At 32.7% G+C, this 21,005-nt stretch overlaps 2 protein-coding genes across 2 annotated transcripts; one reads left to right on the plus strand and one right to left on the minus strand.

The window, feature by feature from the left end:
• The first annotated feature begins 735 nt into the window (after positions 1-735).
• Positions 736-14,702, plus strand: LOC130655869 (copper-transporting ATPase 1-like). Its single transcript, XM_057458684.1, has 20 exons — positions 736-1,537; positions 2,171-2,383; positions 5,446-5,609; positions 6,963-7,204; positions 7,793-7,949; positions 8,413-8,523; positions 8,875-9,092; positions 9,306-9,354; positions 9,636-9,740; positions 9,816-9,944; positions 10,023-10,157; positions 10,488-10,676; positions 10,926-11,108; positions 11,259-11,406; positions 11,497-11,664; positions 11,844-11,986; positions 12,233-12,436; positions 13,049-13,269; positions 13,389-13,449; positions 13,817-14,702. The coding sequence occupies exons 1-20, from the start codon at positions 841-843 to the stop codon at positions 13,898-13,900; spliced, it is 3,621 nt and encodes a 1,206-aa protein (XP_057314667.1). The 5' UTR covers positions 736-840; the 3' UTR covers positions 13,901-14,702.
• Positions 14,703-16,366: 1,664 nt separating this feature from the next.
• Positions 16,367-20,543, minus strand: LOC130655870 (RNA-binding protein spenito-like). The gene has a single exon (XM_057458685.1). It carries the CDS (start codon positions 20,198-20,200, stop codon positions 18,176-18,178), a length of 2,025 nt encoding a protein of 674 aa, XP_057314668.1. The 5' UTR covers positions 20,201-20,543; the 3' UTR covers positions 16,367-18,175.
• Positions 20,544-21,005: the final 462 nt, after the last annotated feature.

A 21,005-nucleotide genomic window follows, 5' to 3' on the forward strand; every position in this document is an offset into this window, starting at 1 on the left:
ACACAAAAGAGAGAGCAAAAAAATTTTTTTACAAATTTTTTTTAAAAAAAACAAGCAACGAGCGTTTTCAAAAAAATGTGACAAATTATTGTTGCTATGGTAATGCTAAGGCATTTTTATATTTTTACTTTAGGTGTACTTTGGAGAGGCCAAAATATGAAACGTGGGGGCGCATACTTTCAGGTTTACTCTGATGTTAAAGTCTTTTTGTGAATTAAATTTGCACAACAAAAAGATTTATGAAGGGGGATTTACTTTTATTCACAACAACATCTATTACAAAACTGAGGTCAAGGGATCAAAAAGTATTAGTCAATAATTTTTCTAACTTATTATACAGACACTCGCAAGGCTAAACCAAACTTATTTTTGCATATTTTTTAACCATATAATTGTATAATTCAGGAATACATATTTAATTAATAGGTCATATATGTTTGCAGTCAGAGATATATATATATATATATATATTTTTGTCTTTAGGTATACATATTTTATAATGGACTATATTAATTGGTATATAGTCATACGTATTTATGGTTTACTCTGTTCAGCTTTACAAAAATGAATTCACAATTTATTCAAAAAAGTATGCAAATTTATTTCAATTGTTTTTTGCTGTTAAAATCTATCTACAGCATCATTTCTAAAATAATTAGACAACATCTGTGTGTCATGATAATTTTTTTTTAAAATGGTCGTGAATATGCTATGCCTAATATTTAAAAAAGTTCCAGGTGATAATGATAACGATTATATTTCTAGATAGTGTTATGAATTAAACAAGAATAAATAAAAATAAAAAACATAGACACTGTATTGCATTTGAGAACAAATAAAATGGGTGATACTGCATATGAAATGCTGGTTGATATATCTGTCCAGGGAATGACATGTGAATCCTGCATCAAAAGCATCAAAGCTTCTTTTTTAAATATAGACTCAGTTAAAGTAATTGATATTTCTCTGGAAAAAGAAATGGCATCTGTAAAATATGATTCCAATAGCATTGGTATTGCCAAGATTATTTCTATAATTGAAGATTGTGGTTTCGATGCTTGTGAAATAAATCCTACGCCAAAGGAGATGGAATTTAAAGAAATTAATTTAACTGTAAAAGGAATGACCTGCCAATCATGCGTTAAAGCTATTAAAAATGGTTTGGTAGATTTACCAACTATTAAATCTGTTGATGTTAGTTTACTGCATGAAAATGTTTGTGTTGTTTTTAACAAACTTGAAATGACAAAAGAAGAAATAAGCAGTTTAATTAAAGATAAAGGTTTTATTGTTGAAGACAACGAAGAATCACTTGAAAACAAATACAGTACTACTTATTTGTTTATAAAGAATCCTTTAAAAGAGACTGATGTTGAGTACATTACCATGTACTTAGAGAAATTGGATGGTATAGTTGCAGCATCTATTTCAAACAAAGATATGTTGATGATAAAGCATTACATTGATAAAGTTAGTGTGGATGATTTGCACACACATCTTTCTGATCTCGGTTATGACAGTTCGATAAAAGCAATTGGTAAGTTATACACTACTGGAACTTAGCATAATGTATTTTTAACTTGTAGCGCAAAAATGGAAAAAGAAATAAAATTGTTGATAAAAATTCAGATATTCAAACAAATACTGTATTGATTTTTTTGTTTCTCAAGTTTTTACACTAAAACAAAAATTACTCGTTTGTAGATTTAAGAATTTTTTTTTCATGAGAGTTTATTTTGCAACAAATTGTACTTCAGAATAATATACTTTTCAAAAAAAACCAAAAAATTTTGGGGGGAGGGGGGGTTATATCGCTAGCACTCATAAAATCTTTTACCTAAAATTTATTTTTACTTCTAAAATCTCTTAAACCTTACCCTTGAAATTTCCAAACTTTCAACAATTTTCTTTTGTTCGTATATAAATTTTGGTACAGTTTTATCTTTTATTAAAATTATCATTATAATTTGCAAAGAAGACCTTCTAAAATCTCATAAGTTGCAGAACAGAAAATTTGCTCAACATTTTTTAGGAAAAGTTTTACTCAAGAAATAAACTTCACTGAAGGAATACTGTTAAAAGTCTTTTTGTCAGGAAAAATTTTGACAACACTTTTTGACAAAAAGGGAAGTTTTTTACTTTGTAAACATGATTGATAAAATTTATTTAGATATCCAGAGAAAATCATCAAGTGAATCTAAAGTTGGTTCCCTCTCAGGATCGAGTTTGATGAATAAGAGTGGATCCTTGAAGTGTGTTGATGGATTTATGAACAAAGCACTTGAAACAAAAGACGAAATGCGAAAACTGTTTGTAAGTGTTACTGGAATGACGTGTGCATCTTGTGTTGCTGCTATTGAAAAAACATTGAAAAAGAAACCAGGTAAGCAACAAACTGTCTTCTGTTAAAGTAGGTCTAAACAGGAAAGCTCGAGTAGAAGGTGAATATTTTGAAATGCAAATGTAAGGCAAATAAAAGAAATGTCTTGTATTTATGCACTGTTGTACTTGGGTTTATGATGTTACCAGCATTGGTTGACCCTTTCCTCCTTCTAATTCTAATGGTATTTTTTATTTTAAAACTATTTCTAAAATGTTGAAAAAATTTCACTTGAAATTTTGTCACAACGTTTTTTTCATCAGTAGATGCAATTATGGACGCATTTTTTATTTGATCAAGAATGTTTGAGTGAGTCTGCAACGTTTTTCTATTAGCATCACATATTTTACTCCAAACAAAATTAACACATCCAAGATCAATTTTATTTCCAAAGTAACACATGCATGTAGTTTTGATTCTGTTTTTTAATGTGTTAATTTTATATCAATAATAGTGTATGTTTGTTAACAAGAAGAATAAGAAGGTTCCTGATCTTAAGAGGAAATAAAATTTGACATGTGCGATATTGGATTTTACGGTTGTGATGAGGAATTTGAAACAGCATGTCCAAATTTGTTTCAGACATGTGTGAAGACAAGCCTGGGCAGTTAAAAAACTTTAAAACAGCTATATTAAAACTGTTGCGTCTTGAAAGAATAATGAAATCATTAGTTGATAATCATTAGTTTTAAGGCCATGTTAAAAAGTTGAAGGCTGGAAAGCATTGTGGGGGAATTAAAAACCTTCTTACAGATTATCAACAACAAACATTTTATTAAATGAAAACGTGTTTAAAAATGTGCTTAAAATATTGCAAACATCACAAAAAAGTAAACAAACAAACGTTTCAACTTCTGATTTTGTCTCCCTAAAAGAAAATATTTCAGAGGTTTTAATAAATTAGTTGAATAGCTTTATTAAAAAAGACTTTAAAAATTAAACAGAATAAGGTAGTAGCTGTTAGCTGAATGTTGGAACACAAGCTAACACACCATTGAAGGTATTTAACAAAATGCTCTAATCGTTTCAGTGTTATTGTTGCATGATGTTGAAATGTTGTATGACTCATAGAAAGATCCACTCAGGCAAAAAAAAAACAATGGAAAGGAAAGTGGGATTGTAGAAATTTCGACGAGGATCATTATGAAAATTTTTTTGATTATGTCATCAGCCATCGGTTGTGAAATGGGTGTGCTGGCCCAGCTTTGAAGAATTGGCCGATTTGAGATCCTGAGCAGTTTGTAGTTACACAGATGGAAATTGATGTCCGGTATTTTCACCTATTTCCAAGTTATTTGGCCTCAAACTTAAAAGTACAATACTAATTTTAAAAATATTAGTGTTGTGACGTAACATAGCTTTCTCAGCGCCCTAAAAGAAAAATGAACACATCCACTTTGCCTGTCACAGCCACACACAGATATCTGTTGTGTTCAAAAATCTGGTTACTAAAGTATGTTTGTTAGATTGTTTTTGTTTTCATTTGAAAGCTTAAAAAAATGTTAAAGGGAACCCAAGGTGTAAAATGATGGTGCAGTTATATTATAAGCAAGTGAGTGTCATTTTGGCAAAAAATCTTATTTTAATCATTTCACCTTTATAATATCTATCCATTGATAAAACTGAAATGCATATCCCTTAACAGGTCTAAAATTACTGATGACAGAAAATGTCAAAATTTGCCATTACTTAAATATGACATCATAAAATACGCAGCATAATTAAATCTGAAATTCTTTTAATGTGAATATCATAAGAACGTAAGGAGCTTTATTAAAAATTTAAAAAAACTTGTTAATCAACGTTTTAAGCTCTATAATATAAACCCAACATTATGTTACACCTTGGGTTCTCTAACTGGATATATTTAGTGCAATGTGTATTTCAAAAATAGTTCTGGAAATTAATGACCTAATCAAATGACTGAAAATTAATATTCTACTCCAGTACAGTTTGCAACTGTCCAATCTCAAACTAGTTTTTCATTGCAATAAAGCCTGTAAGGCTGCAGAAATTAATCCCTTTATTTTGGTGTATTGTTGGACAGTTGTTTGTAGCTACACTGGATGTAACCCTACGTATAACTGGCACCCTTCTGGTTGGTAACTGCCTTTTAATTTTTTTCTCAAACATAAGTCAAGCATATTTAAGAAGATCTACTTTGTTCATCACTAACATACTGCCAAGCAGTGAGCAGGATTCGATCGACCGCGGATCGACCGCACAAAGTAGTTTTTCTTAAATATGACTTACACGCATTATACTCGCCCGTCATGATCAGAGTTCTGATCGGGATGAAGCATTCTCTGTTGAGAATAAAATATGGATGTGCTATGATAAATATTCACCTATATAGAAGTCAAACAGCTGCATAATATATAAAAGACAGACAAAAATTCTATCAGTTAAACCATAGTCATAGTCATTAACCCCATTTTTACCGGCATCATTTAACATGGAATATTGTGACAGCATGTTGTAAAAACACATTTATTTCTAACGTTTGGCTTTTAACCTAAAAAAATGTTTTATTTAGATACTACCCGGCTTTTTCAATCATAAGTATTGGTTTTAATAGTTTTTGCACTTGTATGTTTGTCAAAATAGATATGTTGTTGGTTTATTGTCTCCTAAATTAGGATACTCAGGAACTATGATGTTAAAAAATGTAAAATGAGGAATAAAGGTAGCTGAAAAAAATGTAATATATCATATTAGTATGAAAAAAAATACCTCTCTAAAACATTAAATAAATCATTTAAAATATTTATATAGATAAAAAAAATGGATAAAATGTTCCTATAGATACAAAGTATGTAGAAGAAAAGAGGTCAAAAAGAGACCTACAAACCTGACATTTCCAAACCAAAATGGTCTTTGTGAGCATGAGAATGTCGCACTTGTTTTGCAAAATGTATGTGTTTTGGGAATTATTTGGAAATTGTAGATTTTTTCTTTATATTGCTAAAAGTATTCTCTGAAAGATTATTGTTTGGTTGTGCAGTCTCAAAGTTAAAATTACATGTAACAAAATGTTAAGTATTAACTGCCAACATTTATTTCAGGAATACATGCTTGTGTAGTCGCACTGTTGGCACAGAAAGCTGAAATTAAGTATGACTGTAACATTACCAATGCAGAAAAGATAGTGAGCTATATTAAGGATTTGGGATTTGATTCAAGTATAATAGAAGATGATGCAGCTGGTCATGCTAAAATTGAGCTCCAGGTACATTTTGGGGGATTTGTTTAATGTTTTGTTTTTTATCAAAATCTGTTGCCCTTTTGCTTGTTTTCTTGGGTCAACCTAATAATTGCTCAACAATTTTTTTCATTTAAAAAAACATTTTATAGGGTGTCCAGAAGTTAGAGGCATTTATTAAAACAGGCTTCTGAAGTCATGGCGATAAAGATATTAATTTTTTTCTCACATGTGCTTTGTTTTCTGCAAAATTTGGCACACTGGACAAAAAAGGCATGCTGAATATGATGTGACAATAACATTTTGTTTTTTGTCACCTAAATACCGTTTTCACGCCAAAATTATCCAAAAAGCTAGATAAAAAGGAAGATTTTTTCTGAGAGTATACTTTTGCAATCGAAGATTATAATTTTTTTTAAAAAAAGATAAAACCTTCGTAGATGGCTTTTTTCCATATTTTGCAAAAACAGCCCTTTGAAATGCAAATACTAAAAAACTTGGTTTGTTTCTAATTACATTTTACCACACTATTTGATTGGCTTGATCAAAAAATGAGATTGTGAATGCATCTTGTTGTTATGTTATACCCAAAAAAATCGTGCTGTAATTCAAACATATTGGAGTTTAAAGAGATTTTGACATTACTGAAAACTAAGCATATGTAGGAAACCCATTTTTTAAGTTGACAAAATCTAAAAAGCATAGATTGGTGGCTGTCAGTCTGGGCTGATAAAGGTCAAAGTAATTGGTTTCAGATCAAAGTAAATTGGTTTAAGGTCGAAGTAGGCTGCTTTCAGGTTGATATTTGATAAATACTGTGCTGGCGTTAAAAAAGCTGTAACTTTCTTTAAAAGCAACATTAGTGTAATTAAGCACCTTGTTGGTTATGTTCTGAAACTCGTGGAAAGTGTATTTAATTGGTCTGGGTTTATGACTAAAACGTCCTAGATTGTTTCCAAATAAAGAATTAAAATTTCTGTGCTTATCATAACAATGACTAAGTTGCTCATCTAGAACATGTTTTGGTTGTCTGAATTACTATAGTACTGTAATATAGTAACTATATTATATACTACTAGTCGATAAAGTCCGTGGAAAAATCAACAAAGTTTTAAAATTTTGCTGAAGTCAGCAAAGCCCTCTCGCCAAAGTACAAAAAATTAATTTTTAGCAATTCGTATACCCGGTCCTTCATCATATAGATGTATGTATAGGAAAGTAATATAGCCTACCATTTATCATCTAAAAACCAGTTAACTAATTTATATCACTGTATTGAATATAAATTTGTATACAATAACCTTTTTCTCTCATTTCTTCTCTCCTGAGAAAGCTATTTATTTATTTATTTTTGTTTATACACAGTTGTTTTGTTTCCAGATTGAAGGGATGACATGCACAAGTTGTGTTCATTCAATCGAATCAAGTGTCATGCAGAAACCTGGTATGATTTCAGCGTCTGTGGCTTTGACGACCAGTCATGGAAGGTTTGTTTTTAATCCTGACACAATTGGTGTGAGAGATATCATTCACCATATAAAAGATCTTGGCTTCAATGCATCAATACCAAGCAATGACGAAAGCAAGAATGAAGCGCTGTCACATGCAAAGACTATCAAAAAGTATGATTTTTTGTTTTTATCTTCATTTTCTGTTTCTTAACGTAGATAACAGTATTTTTTATAGTCGTGCTCAGAAGAAGAGTGTGCACTATATCTGTGTTAATGTCGATAATAAATGACGTCATGGTCTTTTCAGTCGATTGAAAATAATATAGTTGATTCGTTTTAATTTAGTAGCAAGAGTCTAATTAGACTTCACTAAACGTAAGTTGGGCTTTTAGTCCAGCATGCCTTGTTTTTTTGAGGTTTTGGATTCTTTGAGATGTATTAACTTTTATATGAGTATTTTGAGTACGTAGAGACAAATTTATATAGCCTAACAAAGAATACAACAAAGACCTATTGTACATAATTTTCAAATCTTTAAAAAAAGACCTACATTATAATACCCGTATACGTTTGTCTGTCTGTCTCTCTGTCACGCAAAACAGTACCGCAAGTAGCAAGATCGCAATGCGGTATAATAAGAACGGGCGAAACCGTGGATTCTTTCACGAGCCACCGACTAATTTTAAATATTCGTCATATTTTTTTTTCAACTTTTTTTAAAATAGCGATTATATCAAATGCTTGCTCTTAATGTTATAGATGGCGTACCTCATTTTTGATTTCGTTAATATTTGGGATTCCTGTTTTGGCTATCGTCATTACGTATACGGTGTTAGGAGAACAGAGTGGTCCATACGTAGCAGATGGACTCTCCCTTCAAAACCTCCTGTTCTTTATCTTATGTACTCCTGTACAGGTTTGTTTTGTTTATGTAAATATTGCTGACACAACCATTTTTTGTCGGCCCTGACATGGTTAATTTTTTTGTGCGGGCGCGCTAGAAATTGCCACTACTAGCAAATTTTAAACGCTTTTTACCTGAACTACGTGTGTGCAAAAGAAGCAAGTATTGACCATTTGACCCTTTTAGCCATGTTTGAAAAATGACATTTTGTCCATGATAGAAGTAACCATAATAATGAATATCGAAAATTAAATATGTGAAACCAATTTTTGTCATTCGTGTTGGAAACAATCGTTTCGTTGGTGATCAATAATAGAACAAAATTGTGTTATTATGTAAATTACGTATTCTTATTGTCTTATTTGTATTAGATTTGCATTTGAGCTCATGTTAGCATCAAGGTTAACTTACAATCATTTGTTTACTATGTTTGCTTTGTAATTCATTGTTTATTTATTGATTTTTTTGCTTGTAGTTTTTTGGTGGACGCTATTTTTACGTGATGGCCTACAAAGCATTGAAACACAAAACAACCAACATGGATGTGCTTATTGTTATGGCAACCAGTATTGCATACATTTATTCAGTAAGTCTGGTTCTTCAGACTTGTATATACGTGACTTCATGACCAACTAACTTTACAAACCTTTCCTGTATGGTAAAATAACGTGTGTACGAATATTAAAATTACACACAAGCATAAAATATTTGTATTTTCCAAAATGCCTGCAGCTGATAAAGTCTCGTCCTTGGTTAAGAAAGAAGAGAACTATGATAGAGATGTAAACCAGGATGGGACGAAGCTGTAAAAAAAGTAAACTGAGAAAATCTTTTGGTTGTAATTTTTTCATTTGGTTGTTCACTACCCAAATGAAAAAATCCTAACCGCGAGATCCGATCATAAATCCGATATTGTTGTTTGTGATTTTCTTTTCAGCTCGTTGTGATGATACTAGCGATCGTTCAAAAGCCTGAGAAAAGTCCAATGACGTTTTTTGAAACGCCTCCAATGCTGTTAGTGTTCATATCTCTTGGAAGATGGTTGGAACACTTAGCAAAAAGTAAAACATCAGAAGCGCTGTCCAAGTTATTAGAATTACAGCCGCAAGATGCTATATTAGTGAAGTTGAATCCAGAAAGTGGTGTTGTTGAAAGGTATGCAAGAGCTTTTCCCTATTTGAAACATCCAGTCGGTCCTAAGAAAAACTAAGAACAATGTTACTTTGCGAAGACATGCTACAAAGCAGCCAAAAATGTTTTTTATCGAAATATCCATGTATTCTATTCCCCTACGTTACATGAAAAATTAGCATTTAAATATCTTTACTACAATTTAACTCTTTTTTTTACTCCAAAATATTTATTTAGTCAAACTCCGATTGATATTGATTTGGTGCAGCGAGGCGATATACTTCAGGTAAGTCTTCTATACCAGCTGGTGGACACTAAATCGAGAATCAGTGTCAAAGTCAAAGAACGTTTTCGATAATGAATTGTGAAAATTTGGCTGTCTTTTTTTTAATAAGTACTACGATACAACCTGATTCCAACAAATAAACGTTCTGTAACCAGTCATAAAAACCATGTTTTAGATTAAGAAAGATTAAGGGAATAACTGGTTGACTGGATAGCCATCCGGAATATGTATTTTTGTTGTTATTTTTTACTTTGTTTGGACTTAGTATCTTAACTCTTCAGGTGGTACCTGGTAGCAAGATCCCGGTAGATGGACGTGTTGTTGATGGTGTCTCAATGGCAGATGAATCGCTTATCACTGGTGAATCCATGCCCGTCCATAAAACGGTTTGTCATCCTTTTGTTTATATTTAATTATTTTTTGTCTCATTCTTGTCCTTTACATCAACTCTTCGTCTCCAGGTTGGAGATCCTGTGATTGGAGGAAGTATTAACCAGAATGGAAGTTTACTGGTAGAAGCAAGCCACGTGGGTGCAGACACAACACTTGCACAAATTATTAAAATGGTAGAGGAAGCTCAGACCTCAAAGGTTTCACAATTTTATTTTCAGCTTTTTCCCTTGTTTTTTTGTATGGCAGTATCAATAAAACTTTGCAAACATTTTTAGGCTCCCATACAGCAATTAGCCGATCGAATTTCTGGCTACTTCGTTCCTATTGTCTTGATCATGTCAGCTCTCACCTTGATAATCTGGTTGTCGATTGGATTTACAAATTTTGATTTAATGAGGCATAATTATGACGTGAGTAATATTCTTTTCCGTAGTTTGTAGAGTCGTAAAATAGGAATAATTTAAAAATTGGGCCAGACAATATGTCTATACAGAGCATGTGATTTGTGCGTAACGCAATGGGGTAATGTTATTTGATTTACAAGAAAATAAATATGAAAAAAGATCACTGGTTTCTAATATTTATTAACAATTTAAAAAACACAAAAATTGTCGACCTGGATTTTAATTCGCTTACATCTCTGTCTGGATAAAAAATCCCTCTTAGTCAAAAACGTGTCTGCTTGATTTAGGTGCGACAAGCAACATATCACTAACATATAACTAAAGTTTCTTTTTTAGGAAGGCATTTATACTGAAACCGAAATCACAGTACAATTCGCCTTCCGTTGCGCCATTTCTGTGCTTTGCATCGCATGTCCATGCGCACTTGGACTGGCTACTCCAACGGCTGTTATGGTGGGAACTGGCGTGGGAGCACAAAATGGGATTTTAATAAAAGGAGGGGAACCATTGGAGACAACACACAAGGTAAGCGTTTTCACGTTTCAGATTGGAATACAAATTTGCATTAAATAATTACTTATGTATTTTTTTTAAAAAAATATTTTTATCACATTTTTTAAAATTATTTTTCACTTAAGTGGTTTTTCTTATCGTTAACATTAAGTGGTGTGGATCTATAGAACACTAAAAAATAATTCTTTTCAAAAGAGCAGGAAAATACTTGGCTGTGAACGTGATTAATTAATTTATTCATATACAATGTGTATGTTTTAGATTAAAACTATGGTTTTCGACAAAACAGGGACACTAACACACGGCAAACCTGTTGTGACGAAAACACGAATATATGTTCCCAAGAATACCTGCTCAGAAGAAAAGTACTTAGCTCTAGTTGGCACTGCTGAATCCGCAAGCGAACATCCCATTGGAAACGCAATTACGCAACACGCAAAAGAGGTAATCTGCTTTTCTTCTTGCTAAAGTAAGTCGCGGAAAAAAACCCGCCAAAACTAGAAGAAAAAAAATATTGATTTGATTTTTTTGTTTCACTTCTTACATCTCAGTATACGTTGAATCTTTTCTGAAACAATTTATTTTACGTGTTAGGTTCTGGGCGTAAATAGTATGGGAACCCTTAAAGATTTTGAGGCTGTACCGGGATTCGGCTTGAAATGCCACGTCAGCAATATCGACCACCTGTTAAAAAGCAAAACAGATATGAAAGAGTATGACAGTGTACACTCATACATCGACAGTAAGTTTAGTCATAGAGAGTTTGGCCATTGCATTTGACTATTTGGACTACTCCGGTGGTTAAATGTTAATTATTTTCTTTGTTTTTTAGTTGGTCAAACTGCACCGACGGAATCTCTTCATGCGGACGATTACCACGTGTTTATTGGCAATCGTGAGTGGATGGCTCAAAACGGTCTACCAATCAACCACGACGTTGATGAATTGTTGATTATGCAAGAGGAGCGAGGTGAAACCGCTGTTCTGGTGGCTGTTAATGGTTTGTATGCGTTTTTTTTTTAATTTTACAGGCATCACATCTTTTAGTCGCGAAAAGTTTTTTCATGTATCTTATGAACAAACAAACATAGTCTTCTGTCCATATGCACTAATATCTACTTAACGTCTGTGATAAATTACTTATCGTTGTAATGTTCAATTTAATTATTCTGTCCGCAGGTTTTATCCTTGGGATGATTTCAGTAGCAGATACTGTGAAGCAAGAGGCATCACTTGCTGTGAAAACCCTCCTAAACATGAATGTCAAGGTGGTTTTGTTGACGGGAGATAACAGAAAGACAGCTAATGCTATTGCCGAACAGGTAGTTTTGACATGGCACTTGCCGTAGAAAGTTGGACCGGTTTTGCGCAGATTCAGTTGTTGTTTTTCAGTAGTCGCATTTGTTTAACCTTTTGTTAACTATGGAGAACTAAGGACTGTTTAAAAAGTTATCTTGACTTCAACGTTAGAAAGTAACTAATAATCAGTCACAATTTGGTCAAACATCAATATAAATTATGTAGCTCTGATTGAATCCGCTCATCTTCATTCTGCATTGTTGTTCAAGGTTGGTATCACAGAAGTCATTGCTGAAGTTCTCCCATCACATAAAGTCGCAGCAGTGAAAGCACTTCAAACGAAGAAGCACAAAGTAGCTATGGTTGGTGACGGCATCAATGATTCGCCAGCACTTGCTCAAGCTGACGTTGGTATAGCTATTGGTACAGGTACTGATGTGGCAGTGGAAGCAGCTGGTGTGGTGCTTATCAAGGTAATATTTAAGTGGATGTCTGCCGAGGAGAGTTCTTTATCGTAGGATCATAAGTTATAACACTGATTGCCTGTCTTTGAATTGTTGCTCTTTTCCTAATTGTTTTTTGTCAGATTAGCACTTAGAAGTCAACTGCACAATAAATATTAAGTAACCGTTTAACCGACTGGTGAGATAGAGGGTTCGCTCCAGGCGAAAGGTGGTGGGTTTAATCCGCGTCCCATTCACGTGAGAGACTTTAAAAGTGTAAACCGATCCTTTTTCTCAAACGTTGAAGATAAAGTAGGATTGATATTTTAGGCGGTTGTCTAGGTTATTGTTGTGTTTGCACACTTTTTGTCACTCAAATGAGAGCTGTAAATACACCAGCCCCCTTCGCAGGACCCTTATTCCTGATAACACGACCATTAGAAACTAGGCTAAAAAGGGGGTTATCCTGGGTAAATAATAGTAATAAAAATAATAATACTGTAAGAGTTATTAAATAATGGGGTGCTGAAAAAAAGTACCCCATAAAAAGTCTAAAAATTTCGTGTTTTATTTGTTGTGCAAGTTCAGGATAAGCTCCTTCAGTTTTCAATAAAAGTTAAACAAAGTTGGGTTGTTGTTTAGAACGATTTGATGGATGTTGTAGCTGCGATGGAGTTAAGTCGCACGACAATGAGAAGAATACGTATCAATTTCTTCTACGCTTTTCTTTATAACATGATTGGCGTGCCAATAGCTGCAGGAGCATTCTTCCCCATTGGTGTTGTTCTTCAACCATGGATGGCTAGTGTGGCCATGGCATTGTCTTCTGTTTCGGTTGTGCTCTCCTCCTTGTGGCTGAAAAGGTATATCTGTTGATGTTTTTGATAAACTCCGGGGAGTGAACTGGTTAAGCCAAATCAAAATAAAATCTTTGACAGCTTTTTGAAGATGCCATTTAATGCATTATTTTTTGTTTTTCTAGATGGAAAAAGAAAGTTTACAAAAGCGAACAGACTAAGAATGCATATCTCAATGAATTCGAGGTTAGTACTTTTAGGAGATTTTTTTTCTTAATTTTCGAAAGTTAATATCATGGTGCGTGCTCACTTTGAAAATCTTTCATACTGAATGAAAAATGTTGGTAAAAACAAATCAATTAATTCGAAAAAAATACTTGTTAATTACTTTTTTACTTCGTTGGGAATTTCTGGTCCTACACTTGTTTAACAGGCTGTCCAGTAAGAGAAATATCTCCCAAAAAAATTGAGCTTACCACAAAATATTTCTCCTATTTATTTCGTGTCGAAATGGAAATATTCGATGCCTCCTTTAAAGTGTTAAAGAGTTCCTGTTTTTTATTATTTTATGTATTTGTTTTGCAGCTGAGTCAGATAAAACAATTTTCTTTAGCTTTTTCCATTCGCAGAATCAAAGAAGAATGTGGACATCATTCCATGCCCACCTGTCAATTTACTTCCACAGAATGTATTCTAGCAGCCTAGACATGGATGACGTGTGCGCAAAGTTTTTATGTTAAGATGACGCACAAATTTTTTTATCGTTTTGTTTCTGTTTGTTACATTTTAGCGAAATCGTTTTATGTGTAAAACCTAATCCGCCAGCTCGTTCAAGTTGTTATTTTCTTAAAGAAATTATCTATAAAAGTTTGTAGACATTAGCTGGATTAAGTCCCTTTATATTCGCTCTGTTAGTTTATAAATTTACTTTTTTGGCTAGCTAGATAGTTACCCTTTTATAATCTTATCTTCTAACTTGTACCTTATAACTCACAGGTCAATTGCATCAAAACCTTATTATCATTTGATTATACAACTGTTGATTATCTTGACAAATATATCAGTAAAGTTAAAAACATTTTTTTGTTCATTTTGACTATCCTTTCCTGGAAAGGAAAATTGTTCATTTTTATAAAACAAAATTTCCAGATATGATTTTTAAATAATGCAGAAATATAGCTATGTCTACTATGCTGAGACTTTTATTTTTAGAATTTGCTTATAAAAAACATAAATTATCTTGTTTTCGTTCATTTTCTTGCTCGAGTTCTGTCATTTATCCAAAAGAAAGTGAAAAATGAAGAGCTGCTTGAAAGTCACGATTTTGTAACTTGAAATTTTAAAATCACGCACCGTGGTTATTTCTCGTTCCCAGATAAGGTCTGGGAACGAAAAAAGGGTCTTGATTTGCTTATTTTTTAGATGATTTTATTAGAGTTTTTCTTATGTAAAATAAATCTTTGTGTATAACCAGTATTAATAAAATTGTAAATTTACGACGTGTTTCTGTTTTGTTTTTTTGCAGCTAGCCAAACTCGTGTAATTTTTTTTGCGGTTTAAAGAAATAATATCGCAAAAATTCAAAGACAACAATCGCGCTTACCTTGAGTCGTAAATTATTAAGGATAAAAGTGGTAGCAAACTGAGGGTTGAAAACCCTGCATGTTGTTACGAGCTTGGGGGAAATGTTACAATAGCTCGGATAATCTAGTGCTTGATAACTTTAAAGTAAGAAATTCTATCATAGTTTTGAAATGCGAAGAATAACTTTAGTATCTTACAACGTTTACGTATTTTGATGTAAATATCGACGAAACAAATAGTTTTGTCCATAATCCTAATAACTTTTAAAGCCTGGGAACGTGGTTGCAATTAAAAGAAATACGAACTTTTTTCTCCACAGTACTTTAAATTTTAAAGAAAGAAATTTTGGCAAATGGAAAATTTACCGGTTTTGATAAAAATCCGACAAATAAAATTCCTGCCAAAAGTTAGCATCCGCTAAATTTAATATTTTTTGCTTTCTGTCAATTTTAAAAAAACTGATTGGTGAAGAAAATTGTTTTTTTATAAATTTTTGAACGACGACGAGTGACCTTTTGCGCCTAAGTGATTGCTATCTCAAAAAATTAATGCTGTTCCCGAGTTTAAAATGAAAAAATTTTTTTTTCAATCAATCATTCGCCACATTAAATTCTTGCTAAAAATTATAATTTTTTTTTTTGATAACCTATTAACCATTGAGTCACCATGACAACAGACGTGGCGTCAAACTACGACTATCATAAAGCTAACTAAAAACTATGAAAATGAACCAACTGTTCCCCGGTATACTTCAAATGTTATAACAAGGAAATTGGAAACGGTAACACAGTTGTCATAACGCGCCAGAAAACGTTCTAACTCTCACCTTGATATCGCGAGGGAATTTTCATTAAACTCGCATTAGATTGGAGGGGGAAAATACACAAATTTAACATGATAGATTGGGTTAAAGAAGCGTAATCTCCATCGCAGGAGATGTGACACGGCTTTTGAGGTATCACCACGACAGATCCCACAAAGGTTAGAAGTTGAACGAAAAAGTATTTGATGGTGAACACTCCTTTAAAGATTCGCATAAATATTTACTTTTTAAACACTAATTCTTTTGTTGAAGGTATAAGAACATTTTTACAAAAAATAAGAGGAATATACCCTTGCTAAATTAAATTAGAGAAAAAAACCAATATTCATAGGAAAAGGATTTCTTCATTTTCGGCAAAATGATTAAAGACGCGTTAAATTAAAGAAATGACATGATTAAATTTGTTTTAAAAAAGGCTCATTTATTGAGATCAGATAGCCTTTAATTTAAACTTGCTCATCTCACCAAAGCTGAACATTTTTTTTATCGACTACAAAAAAAGAAATTTACAAAGAAAATCTATAGAGCGAAAACGAAAAAAACCTTTTGTTTTTCTAAAATTTTCAAAATGTTAATATTAGCCAATACGTCATTTCAAATAATTTCGCGAAGATTTATTTTCGCGAATTACCTTTTACTGGAATTTTTGTACAGACAGATTTTCGTGAATATAAATAAAATTCGCAGAATTCGCGAAAAATAGTCAACTCAATAGTAGGGTAAAGCAACAACAAGCAGACCAAATTAAGAACAAAATTTAAAAATTAAAAATAATTTTCTTCTTTTTGCATTTAAATGGTTACAATTTCAATGGCGGTTACGTTTCAATATTACACATAAAAAAGAGAAAGCAAATTTACCATCCATTTAGTAGATTTTTTTGATACACCAAAATATTCGCAAATCATAACCTCCAAGCAAAAATAAATTGAACATTGCTACAACACAAAAATAATAAAAATATTGATAACACTTTCAAAGGTGAAGAAAGTAGGAAAGAATGGGATCCAGGCTAGAATTTTTGGTTTGTGAGAAATACATGTACTATATTCTCCAGTTTCTTTTCTTTACAATTACTTGATACAAAAAAGTTATAGAATGAAAAAAAAAACCCACTTATTTCACCTGGTATCTTATCCTATCCTCCAGTGCAAAGAAAAACAAAAAAGGGTGACATAGTTACTCAAGATATAAAGTTAGAATGTATATAATATAAACCACACATAATTTGCAATGAGACATTTTATTATGTACCATAAGCCTTTTTAAAAAGGATGAATACCACATTTCTTTTAAGCTCTTGCCTTCTAAAAAGCGCCAAACTTATTCTAAAAATATATTTTGAATACTGTTTTGAATACCGGAAAACATCCCACTTTATAATTATCACATAGAAAAGCACCTAGAAAATACAGGCTGTTTCTGAGAAGCATCAAATATTGGAGAAAGAGATAAATTTGTGATCTTGTTTACTTGGCAGACTTAATTCTAAAATTCTAAAATAAGCACCCCTGCTGCATTCAATAAGCACTCATAACCTGAATTTTAAAATATTAATTAGTGGCATGACGTGTGGCAACATACTAAATAATATCTTCATGCAATGTAAGCATACAAATAAATAAGATTTGCTATGTTTGCTTTAGCATGTACCTTAGGGAAAAAAACACTGCATAAGAAAAATGACCTAATTACAAGAATATTGTGTCACTTAGCAAAAGTGAAGATTAAAATCTCCAAAGACATACTAAAAATATTCCAAGGTTAAGGATTTTTGCAATAAGCTGATATAGTTCAAAACAAGAAATCATGGAAAAACACATTAAAAAAATTTTTTTTAATGAAAATAACCCTGAAAATCAGAAATATGTAGATACTTTTGTGATTGAGTCATCAAAGAAAATTGAAAAAAAACTGCTGTGTTACACAAAAATGAAAATACCACAAAAACAAAAAAATACTAGTTGTAGCAAAACCAGAATTAATACCAAATACTGATGAGTCTATACAAACTTAACAGCATAAAGTTTTCTGTGTGACTTTTCGTATTGATGATTGTATTCTGCGTTCTTTCCAGAAATGAAAACAATGCAACATGCACAATATATGAATTCTGCATGGTATGAACATCTCTGACACAACTTATCTGATATGTTAAACATGTTGATGATAAATTTTAACGATTAGCAGAACATGGTGTAGTAACAGGTCATAATAACTGGAGAGGTAGGACATAACAAATTTCTCTTTATGAAGACTGAAAATATCATAAACACAGTTCACTTTAAAATGAATACAGCTTGGTTAAGAACTTCATTTTATTACCAAGCAGCTCATAACGATGTATGTAAACAACAAGTAAATCTTTTGGTTGGTGGTTAGGATTTAAAATGTTTCGAGCATGCATTAAAGATTTGCCACAAATATCTACTAAATGGAGGTTAAAAAGCTTTATATTTTTCTTGTCTCTTTACATAAAAAACAGTAACCATTGATACTTATAATTTCATAATTAAAAATGAATATATATATACATATCAAATGCATATAAGAACATTTTTTGAATTATGCTGAAGATGTCCCTTTCACAACAATCACTACCAAATGGTCTTCCTTTGAAGGATCTGAACCTAAATTGGGTGCAACTTTTAGTAACTGCTGTTGAGAAAACTGACATGGTGGAAAGGCATGCAACATGCCACTCTCCTCTTGTTTTCCTGATGGTCCTTCTGTGTTCAGAATAATAACTCCTGCTGCTTCTTTCTTTTTGAAATAAGTTACCAAACTTTTTAAGGGTCTCCTTTGAAACGAACTATCTAATTCTATATCATCACCAGTTGGAAGTGCTAAAAGTATACAGTGGCCACCAGCTCCTACTTGTTGAATGCGTTTTGAAACTTCATCTAATTTAGGTGGATCTAATCTAAGGCGTTGAGTTATGCTAAGTATTTTCAATGCTGGTCCTGCCCCAACTCCTATGCCACGGAGGAAAAAATCAGCCAACTCAGGATTACCTCCGATTAAATGCATTCTCACTGGAAAGGCACTATTTTTTAATGCAAAAGCTCCTCTCCAAGCAACAACAAAACGTTTAGAAACATCAGCAAGGTTTTCTGAAGGTTTAGTCTCAATCTCCTTTTGACTTGATTGGTTGTCATTACCAGTTTTTTCATTTTCCTTTGATGCAGAAGAATCATTTCTAGTCCTACCTCCTTGAGAATTATCACTGGCGGTCCTTGACGGTGGGCTTATAGCTCTAGTTTCTGAAGAATTCCGAACCTTATAATCTCCTCGGTCACTATTCACAGGACTTCTACTTCGAGTTCTTCGTCTGTCACCTCTTTCAACATCTCTAGCATAATCATTTCTTCGTCCATAAGGTTGATTATCATAACTACCTCTACCTCTACCTCCAGGGTATTCACTTTGATTTTCAAATCTGTTTTCAACCCTTTTATTTCCCCTGGAATAATCACTGTACCGACTTTCATTGTCACGGCCTTCAAAATTCCTTTCGCGATCATCTGAATTACGATTACGATCAATTTCAGCATAATCTATTTTAATCTTCCGGTCTGGTCCACCAAGCGGGAAACCCCGCATTTCTGCATGAGCAGCTGATGCTGCATCCAAACTTTCAAATTCAATGAATGCATGTCTACTTCCTTTTGAATAATCAATTTTTCTTAATGCTCCAAAACGATCAAATTCTCTATTAAGCATTTCAGTTGTACACCACTGCCCTAAACCACCAATCCATAATCTTGTTGAGGGTAAAGTTTTGCCGTATCCAACTTTTATTGGTCTACCATTAACTTCTTTACCAAACATTTGATTTTTTGCAGATGCAGCAGCTTCCAGTTCTAAATATTTAATAAAGGCAAAGGCAGGAATACCATTTGGAGGTCTTTTCACATCAATATCATCAATTGCACCCCAATGATCGAAAATACGCATTAGTTCTTCTTTAGTAATACTATGATCTAAATTACCGACAAACAATGTACGGGTAGCTCTCGGATTTATATGACTTTCATTGTTGTAGCGATGTCGACTTTGATTAAATCTGTCTCTGTTGTCGTAATCATTCCCCCCTTGATAACGGTCATTTCTGTAATCTGGTTTCTGATAATTATTTCTATGGTTGAATGTTCCTCTTTGTTGGTATGTCTCACGTCCTCTATCGCGCATTTCTCCCAGCATTTCAAAATCAAAATGCAACGTTCTTTGGAATGCTATGACTTTACAATGCCTTTCTAAGCAGTATCTTCGTAACTGCCTTGCAGAATCATCATCTCTGAAAGCTATGTATGCAAGTCTTAGTTGATCTCGGCGTCGTAAGTCTATCGATAAAACATCTCCAAACTTTTCCATTTCATGAGTTAGAGCATCCTTTAATTCATAGTCTGGCACATTAGAAGGTAAACCTGATGCTATTACCTGAAATTTATCTGAGCGATTACGAGTGCTATAAGTTCTTCCACCATAGTTATCGTCGTATTGCATTTGCATTTTATATGAACGATTTGAATTTCGATTTAGAGACGAGCTACGTCTCTCACGATGGTGATCTAGCTCTGGTGAAGACATACTGCAAAATGGTAAGGGTGTGTTAAGCTAAGTAGGGTACTGCAGCATGTCACATTAGACTGGAAACTTGTTTTACGTTATAAATAAATCTTGATTTATATGGTTTATTCCTGGCAACAGCTGAAAGACGTGCAGGTTGTTCTTCGAATTTTCAAAATGGCGGACGCTCAATAACATTTAAAATTAAGCGAGTCCTACGAAGGCTGTTGGAAGAATTTCTAACGTCAATGACAGTAGAGGACTGATATATGTAAAAGTTTGCCTTAATTGTACATAATACATTCTGTATCGTAATTTATTTTTGTATAAACTTCTTTTTAATCCCCAAACGGTATTTGGATAGACAGAATTATTATTATTTAAGATATTTTTAGAATATAACAATATATTCTCCCAACTCTATTCAGTCGTGGGGCCGTCGTGCCATAATTGTGATTTCGCTCCGAAAAAGTCAGTGTTTTTTATGAAATTATATTTATCAGATTTTGATGCTGTATAAGATACCATACACAATGATACTACACTATAAATAATTTGGAATACTGTTATAATAACTTTCGTTTCTAATGCTTTTTTTATGGTAGATAATTTTTCCTCGTTCTGGAGCACCCAAAAGCAAAGAAATATTATTTTTGCATAGTTATTCAAGAAAAAAAAATTTTTAATGTTCTTTTTCCAAAGCATTACTATGCATTGATAGGTGAAAGAACTTGTTGGTGAAAAGTAGGGATCGGTAAGAACAATGTATCATGCGCACTCACAATGGAGTTTTTATCTACGATGGAGTGCGCATGAACATTTCTTG

Source organism: Hydractinia symbiolongicarpus, chromosome 8 (assembly GCF_029227915.1).
Source record: "Hydractinia symbiolongicarpus strain clone_291-10 chromosome 8, HSymV2.1, whole genome shotgun sequence".
In the NCBI taxonomy this organism is placed as follows: domain Eukaryota; kingdom Metazoa; phylum Cnidaria; class Hydrozoa; order Anthoathecata; family Hydractiniidae; genus Hydractinia; species Hydractinia symbiolongicarpus.

What these genes read in the sequence shown, in the direction of transcription:
- LOC130655870 (XM_057458685.1), bottom strand. Translation starts at nt 20,200, where the DNA reads ATGTCTTCACCAGAGCTAGATCACCATCGTGAGAGACGTAGCTCGTCT.
- LOC130655869 (XM_057458684.1), top strand. Translation starts at nt 841, where the DNA reads ATGGGTGATACTGCATATGAAATGCTGGTTGATATATCTGTCCAGGGA. An exon ending in TGTACACTCATACATCGACA is followed by an intron (nt 11,407 to 11,496) that starts GTAAGTTTAGTC and finishes TTTGTTTTTTAG; the next exon opens with TTGGTCAAACTGCACCGACG. An exon ending in CATATCTCAATGAATTCGAG is followed by an intron (nt 13,450 to 13,816) that starts GTTAGTACTTTT and finishes AATTTTCTTTAG; the next exon opens with CTTTTTCCATTCGCAGAATC.